General features: G+C 42.8%; 1 protein-coding gene across 6 annotated transcripts; it reads right to left on the reverse strand.

The window, feature by feature from the left end:
* Window positions 1–399: 399 nt before the first annotated feature.
* Window positions 400–12,324, reverse strand: LOC124012134 (syntaxin-12-like). Of its 6 annotated transcripts, XM_046325590.1 has the most exons (10): window positions 12,198–12,324; window positions 6,341–6,488; window positions 6,135–6,204; window positions 5,898–5,988; window positions 5,459–5,596; window positions 5,321–5,364; window positions 4,371–4,461; window positions 2,913–2,985; window positions 2,475–2,557; window positions 400–1,198 (listed from the first exon to the last, which is right to left on the reverse strand). In XM_046325590.1, the coding sequence occupies exons 2-10, from the start codon at window positions 6,438–6,440 to the stop codon at window positions 1,106–1,108; spliced, it is 783 nt and encodes a 260-aa protein (XP_046181546.1). In that variant the 5' UTR covers window positions 6,441–6,488; window positions 12,198–12,324; the 3' UTR covers window positions 400–1,105. The 6 variants fall into 6 exon arrangements, 4 of the variants coding, with proteins under 4 accessions (XP_046181546.1, XP_046181545.1, XP_046181548.1 ...); XM_046325589.1 differs by lacking the exon at window positions 12,198–12,324 and having other exon boundaries at window positions 6,341–7,255; XM_046325592.1 differs by lacking the exon at window positions 12,198–12,324 and having other exon boundaries at window positions 6,337–7,255.
* Between the last annotated feature and the right edge of the window lie 1,079 nt (window positions 12,325–13,403).

Below are 13,403 nucleotides of genomic sequence, written 5' to 3' on the forward strand. Positions count from 1 at the left end.
TCCTCACCCCTATAAAGTCCCTGTTCCTCACCCCCTAATAAAGACCCTGTTCCTCACCCCCTAATAAAGACCCCGTTCCTCACCCCCTAATAAAGACCCCGTACCTCACCCCTAATAAAGACCCCGTTCCTCACCCCCTATAAAGACCCCGTTCCTCAACCCCTAATAAAGACCCCGTTCCTCAACCCCTAATAAAGACCCCGTTCCTCAACCCCTAATAAAGACCCCGTTCCTCAACCCCTATAAAGACCCTGTTCCTCTAAAATGCTCTTAAAGCAGGGAGGAACCATAAAGAATATAAAGTTGCATTACAGAATACTACTGCAAGGGCTTGTTGCCCTGACAACGATTATACCTAGTCCTACAAAAAAAAAAAAAAAAAAACATTCCGGCAACTGGTTGGCTCATGCAACAGTGTTATTAAATGTATTTATTACAACCATAGTTTGTTATTATCATATATACAGTTCGATAAAACAAAGTTGCTATCAGAACTTCATCTCACCTAAGCAATATAAAGACTACGAGGTGGTTTCCTCAACACAGATTAAGGCTAGTCCTGGACAACAACAAAACAAGCTCAATGGAGAATCTCCATCGGAAAATGTATTTTAGTCGAGGTTTAATGTGTGTTGGGGGAAACCTCTCCTATAACTTGAAGGAGTGGGACACTAAACTGCTTACACACAAAAAGGTGTCAGAAATGTACAGGTTACAAAAATGATTGACACCCCTACAATAACAATTATTCTGCTTTTGTAAATACAATGAATGTTCGTGTTAGTGCAGTAATATCACAAACAGATAAGAGTCTCTTTTTATTAATCCACGCTCTCCAATACTCTCATTTGAATAGAAATACTACTGCGTTGTCTCAGAGCGGTGGTTAGTGAGAGGCCTTGAGCTCAGGAGGAGGAGGGGGGGGTCAGGTAACAGGTAAGGTTACATCCCAGACCCATCCCTTTGCCCCTGATGTCCCTCCCCTGACCTCTGCAAACAGTGAGCTAGCCGGGAATCCCTTTCTCAAACCGCTCCAGGTGCTAGTGTTTCGAGTTGGGGGTTAATACAAATATAGAAGTGAAAGAAGGTTGGGTGTAGTCTCTTCTCATTGGGTGGCTTGCCAGACGATGATGCCTAGTATGGTCAGTACTATGGACAAGACCACGGCCAAGATGCACATCTTCTTACGGGACTTTTGCTGAGGGGAGAGACAGAGGAATGGGTGTGTTGGTGACAGTTGAGATGCAGAAACAGAACCGTTGCTACCAGACTCTTATTATACTGCTCAGTTTATACACTTTCAACACCTCGCAGAGTCCATGCCCTGATGAACTCGGGCTGTTCAGAGGGCAAAAGGATCAACAGCCAATCCAGTAGTCCGAAAGCTACAGTGAGCCTAAATTGGTCAATCGCTCCATGATTTCACTGAGAATATCCAACTTAAATGTAATTTCGGGTCACACTTTGTTCAGCGAGTTCCCCCTCGCTCTCACTTGGCTCAGTTTCCCCTCGCTCAGTTCCCCTCGCTCTCACTTGGCTCAGTTTCCCCTCGCTCAGTTCCCCTCGCTCTCACTTGGCTCAGTTTCCCCTCGCTCAGTTCCCCTCGCTCTCACTTGGCTCAGTTTCCCCTCGCTCAGTTCCCCTCGCTCTCACTTGGCTCAGTTTCCCCTCGCTCAGTTCCCCTCGCTCTCACTTGGCTCAGTTTCCCCTCGCTCAGTTCCCCTCGCTCTCACTTGGCTCAGTTTCCCCTCGCTCAGTTCCCCTCGCTCTCACTTGGCTCAGTTTCCCCTCGCTCAGTTCCCCCCGCTCTCACTTGGCTCAGTTTCCCCTCGCTCAGTTCCCCCTCGCTCTCACTTGGCTCAGTTTCCCCTCGCTCAGTTCCCCCTCGCTCTCACTTGGCTCAGTTTCCCCTCGCTCAGTTCCCCCCGCTCTCACTTGGCTCAGTTTCCCCTCGCTCAGTTCCCCTCGCTCTCACTTGGCTCAGTTTCCCCTCGCTCAGTTCCCCCTCGCTCTCACTTGGCTCAGTTTCCCCTCGCTCAGTTCCCCTCGCTCTCACTTGGCTCAGTTTCCCCTCGCTCAGTTCCCCCTCGCTCTCAATTGGCTCAGTTTCCCCTCGCTCAGTTCCCCCTCGCTCTCACTTGTCTCAGTTCGGCACGAGACAATCCTCCTGAAAATAAATGGGATCCCTTATTTTAAAATTGGAGCCATCGCTAGCTAGCAGAGGACGCAGGGTCTTGTTTATTTAAAACTAGGCAAGTCAGTTATGAACAAATTCTTATTTACAATGACGGCCTACACCGGGCTAAACCCAGACGCCACTGGGACAATTGTGCACCGCCCTATGGGACTCCCAATCACGGCCGGTGGCGATACAGCCTGGAATCGAACCAGGGTCTGTAGTGACACCTCTAGCACTGAGATGCAGTGCCTTAGACCGCTGCACCACTCGGGAGTAGAGTTATAATTCCTCTTACCTGGAAGTAGGCGGCTCTCTGAAGCTGTTCTGTCCCTCGGTCTACGTGGACCTCGGCACTCTCCACGTTGGCCTCTATGCTGTCTGTCATGTAAACACACACACAGAGAGAGAAGGGTGAGACACCCTGGCTCAGCTTTGCCTTATGGCGGGTCAGCTTTTCTTTAAAAACACATACACTACCGGTCAAAAGTTTTAGAACACCTACTCATTCACGTATAGTGTAAATGCATTTTCATTTCAAACAAAGACAAATTAGCAGAGCTGTTCCAATAACACACGTGTTGTTGGGTCAGCTCTTCTACCTGGAAGCATGTGCATCGAGGGAAATGCAATCATAAAGAGAGTTCAAATCACGTTTTAGGAGTGGTGGGTTTCTATGAAGGAAGTGACAGATTGGGGCTCTGTACTGCAGTTCTACAACAGTGACGGGACTAACCAATCATCTCTCCCTGATCATGGATCATCACTGCCAGGTCCTTGAAGATCTGGTTCACATCCAAGATGTCCGACTGAAATAACAAAATGAGAAAGGTAATGCTGCAATAACATACCTCAATGAGAAAGGTAATGCTGCAATAACATAACTCAAAGAGAAAGGTAATGCTGCAATAACATAACTCAAAGAGAAAGGTAATGCTGCAATAACATAACTCAATGAGAAAGGTAATGCTGCAATAACATACCTCAATGAGAAAGGTAATGCTGCAATAACATACCTCAATGAGAAAGGTAATGCTGCAATAACATACCTCAATGAGAAAGGTAATGCTGCAATAACATACCTCAAAGAGAAAGGTAATGCTGCAATAACATACCTCAATGAGAAAGGTAATGCTGCAATAACATACCTCAATGAGAAAGGTAATGCTGCAATAACATACCTCAATGAGAAAGGTAATGCTGCAATAACATACCTCAATGAGAAAGGTAATGCTGCAATAACATACCTCAATGAGAAAGCTGCAATAACATACCTCAATGAGAAAGGTAATGCTGCAATAACATACCTCAATGAGAAAGGTAATGCTGCAATAACATACCTCAATGAGAAAGGTAATGCTGCAATAACATACCTCAATGAGAAAGGTAATGCTGCAATAACATACCTCAATGAGAAAGGTAATGCTGCAATAACATACCTCAATGAGAAAGGTAATGCTGCAATAACTCAACTCAAGTGAGAAAGATAATTCTCCTGTTTATGCCACGTGATGAACATAGGCATTGGTCTGGTCCCCAGGCGCTGCCTGAATCCTAAAATCAGGATTTCTTTCTGGATCAAAATGGAGCTTAGTTGGTGGATGTGGCGGGGGGGTGGCCAATGGTGTGGCCCCTTGCTGAACATTGTAGAGGCCCGCCCGTTGACCGCAGGGACACAGAACGATACACTGAGTGTACAAAATAATCCCTTATTGATGTTACTTGTTAAAGCCACATGTAAATCAGTGTAGATGAAGGGGAGGTGACAGGTTAAAGAAGGATTTTTAAGCCTTGAGACATGGATTGTGTGTGTATGTGTGCCATTCAGAGGGTGAATGGGAAAGACAAAAGATTGAAGTGCCTTTAAACGCGGTATGGTAGCAGGTGCCAGGTGCAGCGGTTTGTCTCAAGAACTGCAACACTGCTGGGTTTTTCCACACTCAACGGTTTCCACATGTGTATCAAGAATGGTCCACCACCCAAAAGGGCATCCAGCCAACTTGACACAACTGTGGGAAGCATTGGAGTCAACATGGGCCAGCATCCCTGTGGAACGCTTTAGACACCTTGTAGAGTCCATGGCCCGGTGAATTGAGGCTGTTCTGAGGGCAAAAGGGGAGGTGCAACTCCATATGAGGAAGGTGTTCCTAATGTATTGAAATACAGAGATGGAGGGAGCGTGTGAGAGAGTTACCTCTAGCTTTCTGATGTTAGTCTCTCTCTCCTTGATAAGTGCCAAGTCCTCCTCTGTTGTCTGTGTGATTGTCTGAGCCCAATCATCTTGGCTGTAGAAAAGGACAGTGAGAATACACTCCTTCTCTCCAAAATGTGTTATGAGATTTTGATGAATAATGACTAAAATGGAGGTATACATTATTTAGCTTAAAACTTAAACTAAACAGAATACTACTATGTTACTGTATGGATGTATGAATCTTATTATAATCATGTCACTGAATATAATGTGTGTAATTATAATCAATAATTAGTACAAGGACTGTCTGTTCCTTATTAGAAACGAATGGAGCTACCGTCAGACTGGCTGGAATGCTGTGTTCCTTACAGGACATCCTGTCTCTACACAGGGAGAGGAGAGACCTTGGGCTAGTAGTAGATCATTTAACAGGTGGTGGACAATGTGTGAAGGCTTGTGAACTATACTGCCATTGTATCGGAGTGGAGGAGGGACAGTTTAAAACCTATGACGTCATTTTTAGTATATAACCTGTTGTAAATTGTACCATGGTCAGTACTCTCGAGAATAAACACTATTGATTGATTTTGAGACTGTTCTCTGTCCATTTGATGCAAATAAGTATCTTACAAATTCTTAGAAATGGGCAGAGTTTTAATTGGTTGATAAAGGAATTTTATTCCAATATATGTTTAACACTGAGATATTTAAGAGATCAGGAACCATATCCTGAAGTCCTTCTGTAGCTCAGTTGGTAGAGCATGGCGCTTGTAACGCCAGGGTAATGGGTTCGATCCCCGGGACCACCCATACGTAGAATGTATGCACACATGACTGTAAGTCGCTTTGGATAAAAGCGTCTGCTAAATGGCATATATTATTATTATTATATTAAGTAGAGGAGTATTAAAACATCCTCCTTTGAGAGAGAGAGAGAAGCTTGAACGTACTTATCAAAAGACACAAGCTGTTCCTCAGAGACGCCATCTTCAGCCTGACAAGAGAGGAGCCAGGCATTACATAAACAAAATATCCACTTGAAAGTTTGAAAATAGAAAACCTAGCCAACGGTAGGACCTTGGCCTTACTGAGAGACTGGAACCAGCTCGGGCTCTGGTCACAGACTCCTTCTCCTTCTGTGCTGCCTGGCGCTGTACGGCCTGGAAGTTGTCGAGGGCAGCGGAGAATTCATTCATCAGTCGGTCCTTCTGGATCTTCTGTGGCCTCTGTGTGTTGAGAAGAAGAACAAAATGAGTCATTCAAAACATATGATCATGGTCAGTGAGTTGTCACAGTCATTGTCAAGGAGTGGTGTAGGGTGAAGATGCCCCTAGACATTGATCTTGGGTCAGTTTTGCATTTCCCCCCCAGTAATGGTTGAAGTTAGGATTGCAGGGGGAGAGGAATCTGATGCTAGATCAGTACCTATGGGAAACTTCAAACTGGAGTCATTCAAACACGAAGGTTACCAGTTGTCATTGTTGAGGAGTCAGTCACAGACACAATCTCATTGGAACAGACACTGACCTGCTCTGAAGATGGTGAGACGAAGCTCAGGTCTTTCAGGTGCTTGTTGGTCTCCTTGGCCAGCTGGTTTGTAAAGTGCTGTATCTGCTGCCTGAATGAACAGATGTCCAAAGGACAGTAAGGGAGATAGCAGACTCTCAGGGAGTAACAGCACACACACATTTATGGTCGGTTCTGTGTTCGGCGCATTAATACGTTTGTCAGTGTATGTACAAGCAAAACAACAAGGACACGTACAGACTGTCCCTCAGTTCGCTGGTGTCTTGACCCGTCCCCAGCTGATTCACCATGCTCTTTATCTTGGCAGCTGGGAAGTGCGAAAACATACATCCTCTAAACTGTAGGCTTTAGGATACATCTAGCATAGACTATTACAAAGACTTGACTTGCATGAATGACTTCTACCTTTGGTTTGCCCACTCTCTGCAGCAATACGTACTTACTGTTCTGTGTGATCTTCTGGATGTTGGAGCTGCATGTCTGGGTGAGGGTATTGGAGTCTCGTGGCTGGGTGAGATAGCGGTCTGCTTTACCAGAAGACATTGCGGCCTGTCCGGTGTGCTCTTTTTCCTGGGTGAAGACTGCTGGGGGCTGGGTGGCAGGTATATTGGGAATGTATGTATACTACCGTTCAAAAGGTTTTGGGGTCACTTAAAAATGTTCTCGTTTTCCCATGAAAACATACATGAAATGAGTTGCAAAACTAATAGGAAATATAGTCAAGACAAGGGTTGCAAAGGGTCGGAAACTGTTCGGTCAATTTCCATGGGAAGTTTAGCCCTGGAGTTTTGGGGAATTTTGCTTAAATTCATTTAAAAATTAAAAACAAAGTTTGCTTTATAACAGTGAACCTTTTTTTGTGGGATACACATATATATATATGCGTGTAAGGCAGTTCTAGGTCTTGTGGCATATTTTGGTTCAACTATCCCTAGTTCAATGAAATTGCAACACTGCATGCACAGTGCATTCTTCCATCACATGTACAGCTGATTCTCAAGATCTTGCACACTAATGAGATGCTATTGAGCCCATACTACTACACTGTCTGAGCCAAGGACAACATGCTTTCTGGTAAGTTTAGATTACAATACCAGGTGGGGTGAATATATTTTATATGACATAAATGATTTTTTTGTTAACTAGTAAATAGTTGCCTACAGCAAAGTGTGTATCAATTATATCTAACCTGATAACAATTTCTGCTAGCTAGTTTTAGCTTGCTTGAACTTGCTAACTGAGGAGTGTTAATTCACCTGTTTCCATACATGTTTCATTTTAAAACATTTATCTTACAAAGGATTTGTTTAATCTAACTGCTTAACTATTTATCTGTACATGGAATTGTATTTAGTGTTTCTTTTTTCCTCATCTTTACAGGAAAATGCCACGGGCTCTATCCGGTGTGGAAACATTTCACTGCAGCTAATGTAGAAGGAAAAGCTGTGTACATTTGTAAATACTGCAAATACTGTGCCAAATCATATGTGAAGAACGCAACAAAGATTCAGAATCATCTGGCCAAGTGCATAAAGTTCCCTCAGCGCTCACAACAAGCAACCTCTGACAAAAGTCCCTCTACTTCTATTGGAAGTGAAAAGGATGAATCAGACACCTTATCGATAGCAACAGCTCATGGTCCTTCTGGAATCAGAAGTTTGACTCAATGGAGGAACATAGTCAGATAAACGCTGATGAATGTCTTGCTCGAGCTGTGTCCGCAACTGGTTCACCTCCGATGCTCACAGGCAATGTGTATCGGAAGAGATGTCTGAATGTTCTTTGCTCAGCATACACCCTTCCAATCAAACATGCTTTATCTACTCCTTTGTTGGTTGCAGAGTTCAACAGAGTTCAAGTGAAGGTCAAGCAAATCAGAGAGACCGTATTGCAATAATCTCTGATAGGTTGTTGAATGTTCGTGGGCAAGGAATAATTAACTACATCTCTACCCATCAACCAGTATTCTACAAGAGCACAGACACGAGTGACAGACACACCCGTCTCTACATTGCAGATGAGCTGAAGGCAGTCATCCATGACCTTGGACCACAGAAGGCATTTGCACCACAGAAGACATTTGCACCGGTGACAGACAATGCTGCAAACACGAAGGCTGCTTGGTCTAAAGTGGAGAAATCCTACCCTCACTTCACACCCAGCTAAGCAAATGGTTAGGTATGTGAAGGGTCATCAAGTTATAGCAGCAATCTACCTCACCAAGCAAAGTGAGAAGAATAAGAGCACCACATTGAAGCTGCCCAGCAACACCCATTGGGGTGGTGTTATCATCATGTTTGACAGTCTCCTGGAGGGGAAGGAGTCTCTCCATGAAATGACCATATCACAGTCTGTTGATATGGACAGCCCCATCAAGAGGATCCTCCTGGATGATGTATTTTGGGAGATAGTGGTAAGCAGCCCGAAACTCCTGAATGCCATCCTGTCTGATGTTTAGACTCATGTATGCTGCTTGCAGATGTAAGAGAATAAATCTGTACTGCCCTGCCCACTTCACTGTTGCGCCAAGCAGAAGAAACTGCAGTTCTGAAATACATCAAAAAGCGTGTAGACTTCTGCCTGTAGCCCATACACGCCGCAGCATACATGTGGTCCTTCTGTAGCTCAGTTGGTAGAGCATGGCGCTTGTAACGCTAGGGTAGTGGGTTCAATCCCCGGGACCACCCATACGTAGAATGTATGCACACATGACTGTAAGTCGCTTTGGATAAAAGCGTCTGCTAAATGGCATATATTATTATTATTATTATATATATATTATTATATTATTATTATTATATTATTATAATGTGGGACCCCATGTATGCTGACAAGAGCATCCTGTCTGATGCAGATATTAACAAGGCCTATGGTGTCATCACTACTGTCTCGTCACCTTCACATGTATGAGGGCAAGGATCTTGGCAGTCTGGCCAACTACACTTCCAAGCAAGGGCTTTGGGATGGAGATGCAATATGGCAGTCGTGCCAACATATCTCATCAGCCACCTGGTGGAAGGGACTTTGTGGATCTGAGGCTCTTTCCCCTGTTGCCTCCATCATCCTCCAAATCCAACCAACATCTGCCGTCTCAGAGAGCAACTGGTCCTTCTTTGGGAACACACACACACACACCAAAGCACGCAACAGGCTGACCAAAACATGGGTTGAAAAATTGGTGGCAATCTTGGCAAATTTTGGGCTTTTTGAGCCGGACAACGAGCCATCCTCAACAAGGTTGGAAAGTGACAGTGAAGATGAGGCGTCAGAGTCTGATGTTCAAGAGGTGGACATTGAGGAAGTCCAGGGAGAAGACATGGAAGCCTGAGAGGAAGACAACCAAAGCTTTAGTTTCTAGACTGTCATTTTACAAATGTGTTGAAAACATTTTTTTGGGAGATGTGATGGATCATTCCAATATTACCTTTATATTGTTGTTAAGTGAAAACATCCCATGTGAAGAGTCAACTCATTTAATTAAAGTTCAATTCGTAACAAATTATTATTATTATTATTATTAATATTTATTGCAATAAATATATATATATATATATAGGAAGGATTTAATCATTTGCAATCATGTCTACTTATGATAAAAGGTTTATGTTTATCTCCATATGATATAGTAAATATATCCAATGCAAAAAACATTACATTTAAACAGTATTAATATTAATTTGCATATATTTCCATTAATTCCCACGTAAAGTTTCCATCTCTGAATATTCCCCAAACTGTGCAGTCCTAGTGAAGACGTTGACAAGGTTATGAATAATGATTTTTAAATGAAATAATAAGTGTGTCCTTCAAACTTTGCTTTCATCAAAGAATCCTCCATTTGCAGCAATTACAGCCTTGCAGACCTTTGGCATTCTAGTTGTCAATTTGTTGAGGTAATCTGAAGAGATTTCACTCCATGCTTCCTGAAGCACCTCCCACAAGATGGATTGGCTTGATGGGCTCTTCTTACGTACCATACGGTCAAGCTGCTCCCACAACAGCTCCATAGGATTGAAATCTGATGAATGTTCTGGCCAATCCATTATAGACAGAATACCAGCTGACTGATTCTTCCCTAAATAGTTATTGCATAGTTTGGAGCTATGCTTTGGGTCATTGTCTTGTTGTAGGAGGAAATTAGCTCCAATTAAGCTCTGTCCACAGGGTATGGCATGGTGTTGCAAAATGGATTGATAGCCTTCCTTCTTCAAGATCCCTTTTACCCTGTACAAATCTCCCACTTTACCACCACCAAAGCACCCCCAGACCATCACATTGCCTCCACCATGCTTGACAGATGGCGTCAAGCACTCCTCCGGTATCTTTTCGTTTTTTCTGCGTCTCACGAATGTTCTTTGTGATCCGAACACCTCAAACTTAGATTTGTCTGTCCATAACACTTTTTTCCAATCTTCCTCTGTCCAGTGTCTGTGATCTTTTGCCCATCTTAATCTTTTCTTTTTATTGGCCAGTCTGAGACATGTCTTTTTCTTTACAACTCTGCCTAGAAGGCCAGCATCCCGGAGTCGCCTCTTCACTGTTGATGTTGAGACGGGTGTTTTAAGGGTACTATTTAATGAAGCTGCCAGTTGAGGACCTGTGAGCCGTCTGTTTCTCAAACTAGACACTCTAATGTACTTGTCCTCTTGCTCAGTTGTGCATCGGGGCCTCCCACTCCTGTTTCTATTCTGGTTAGAGCCAGTTTGTGCTGTTCTGTGAACGGAGTAGTACACAGCGTTGTACGAGATCTTCAGTTTCTTGGCAATTTCTCGCATGGAATAGCCTTCATTTCTCAGAACAAGAATAGACTGACGAGTTTCAGAAGAAAGTTCTTTGTTTCTGGCCATTTTGGGCCTGTAATCAAACCCACAAATGCTGATGCTCCAGATACTCAACTAATCTAAAGAAGGCCAGTTTTATTGCTTCTTTAAAATCACCACAACAGTTTTTAGCAGTGCTAACATAATTGCAAAAGGGTATTTTAATGATAAATTAGCCTTTTAAAATTATAAACTTGGATTAACTAGCACAACGTGCCATTGGAACACAGGAGTGATGGTTGCTGATAATGGGCCTCTGTACGCCCATTTAGATATTCCATTAAAAATCTGCCGTGTCCAGCTACAATAGTCATTCACAACATTAACAATGTCTACACTGATCAATTTTATGTTATTTTAATGGACAAAAAAAAAGTGCTTTTCTTAAAAAAACATTTCTAAGTGACCCCAAACGTTTGAACGGTAGTGTAGGTAGGTGGGTGAAAACTCTGGGGGAGGAGAAAGTAGAAACTCGTTTTTTGTTTTGCTATCAATACTGTGAGAACAGAGATAATGTTATCAAACAAGTTTGTCCTAAGATAGGCCTAATAAATGTGTCACAAGTTACATAACAGCTAAATGCCTACTCCTAACTGGAGAAAAGTGCTGTCATAGATTCATAAATGAAGTGTGATTTGTTTGACATTACAATAGTATCTGTTAAAAATAATGACTACACACTTTTGCAATCCGTCTGAGTCAGTTGAACAATAGCTTTTCTTAGTAAAGGGTATCTAGGATAGCCATGAGCTAATCGACGTTATGTTCATCACATCTCATTAGGCAGGAGGGGTCCAAGAACCAGGCAGTAAAAGAGCAGATATTCATCCACAAAATATCATCAGACTGCCACATGCCTCCTCAATCTCTGGCTAGCTTGCTCAAAGTGGGACACAAACAAGAGTTAGCCCTAGTTTCTGGGTAGTTCCTTCATAATGTAGCTAATTAACGTTAGGTAAATCAAATTATTTACAGCTAGCCTTAACGTTAGATAGCTAACTAGATTGAACTAACGTAGAAAGCTACCTATAACTCAAGTTATCCATAAAACTAGATAACTGTTGTTTATTAGCACGTAACTTGCCATCTAATGAGGAGTGCTCTAACTTACATAAATTGAAATGACTATTTTTGCCGACAGGTATCCGAGTCTGAAGCTGCTGTAAATATCTGTTAGTTAGCATCGTTCATTAGCATCGTTCGTTAGCATCGTTCGTTAGCATCGTTCGTTAGCATCGTTCGTTAGCATCGTTCGTTAGCATCGTTCGTTAGCAACGTTCGTTAGCATCGTTAGTTAGCATCGTTAGTTAGCATGATTAGTTAGCATCGTTAGTTAGCACAGACATCAGGTGAGGAAGATAAACACCCCCCCCCAGACAACGAATTGGAGAACCGTGTCAACAAAATGTGCCTTTTTAATTCCACCACGAGTTTATACATTAACGTAGTCCCCTTGAAACGGAAAATAATACATTCTCACTTGTTTAGCTGGCTGTAGCAAACATCCGTTTTGCACCTTCGTCAAAAAGACACCGTCCCAACACCAACGATGTGTATAAACCCTGGAAAACAGACAGCAAGACGTTGGATCCACTGACAAGATAAATGACTCTCCGCCCCTAACAACGGCTGTCTAGCTCCCGCCTTTCCTTTCTTCTGATTGGTGGATACGTCTCACCCATTTTTTTAAATAATTGTTGACGTCACCCGCCTGTATTCAATATATTTCTAGCCTCATGTCTCATGAATATGCATATAGCCATCTTGAGACAACGCCCATGTGCTTTTTCTCAAAAATTGCCGGATGTGTCACGTATCATACTTGATCAGTTCACTTGTAGTAATGTACGCGTTACTAAATTTATAATCGAGCAAATAAATCTCACGTAGGAAATAAGCCATTATTTTGTTTACCAAATAGGTGAGACTGAAGAAAAAAAATAGCCACCTGCTAGAGGGAGACAGATTTCCTCCGAGTTGAATCCTCTCTCTTCTCTGCTGACAGGGAACGCTTAATTAAAGACACCGCGTAGCCATCTTTTTATTTATTTAACTAGGCAAGTCAGTTAAGAACAAACTCTTATTCACAATGACCCCGGCCATACCCGGAGGACGCTGGGCCAATTGTGCACCGCCCTATAGGACTCCCAATCACGGCCGGTTGTGATACAGCCTGGAATCGAACCACAAATGCAGTGCCTTAGACCGCTGCGCCGCTAGGGAGCCCCAAAATATGTTTGGTACTCCATTGTAAAACATTTTGTAAGCTATAGAAATGCATTTATATCTACATTGGTTTATTTAACATTTATTTAACTAGTCTTTTTTTTATCATTCAAATATTTTTGTTGTTGAGAATGCTAAATGTTAATGTCCCCACTACCAAAAAATGTTAAAATACATGTAATTTTGTCCTTGAAACATTTAATTGAAATACAGTAGAATTCCATTAATGCCTATGGAGGACTTCTTCCACTGGAGAGTGCCAAAATGGCCGACCTGTGTCGTCAACGCCTCTCAACTGCCAATACATAGCTTCAACAATCCAGTGTTTAATGCCGAATTCAAGTGCCGGTCGGAACTAGGAAATGTACGACTTGCTATCTGGTTGTAGTTCTACACATCCACCCAGTTACCAAGGTAGATATTTCCTAGTTCTGACTAGCACATGAACACTGCATTATAT

The sequence above is a fragment of the Oncorhynchus gorbuscha genome, linkage group LG24 (genome assembly GCF_021184085.1).
Source record: "Oncorhynchus gorbuscha isolate QuinsamMale2020 ecotype Even-year linkage group LG24, OgorEven_v1.0, whole genome shotgun sequence".
NCBI classification, from domain to species: domain Eukaryota; kingdom Metazoa; phylum Chordata; class Actinopteri; order Salmoniformes; family Salmonidae; genus Oncorhynchus; species Oncorhynchus gorbuscha.

Excerpts from the sequence above, each read along its gene's own strand:
- LOC124012134 (XM_046325590.1), bottom strand. The coding sequence starts at position 6,440 with ATGTCTTCTGGTAAAGCAGACCGCTATCTCACCCAGCCACGAGACTCC. Across the intron at positions 5,989-6,134 it reads AGCGAACTGAGGGACAGTCT|GCAGCAGATACAGCACTTTA; the intron begins GTACGTGTCCTT and ends CTGTTCATTCAG. Across the intron at positions 2,986-4,370 it reads CTAACATCAGAAAGCTAGAG|TCGGACATCTTGGATGTGAA; the intron begins GTAACTCTCTCA and ends TTGTTATTTCAG.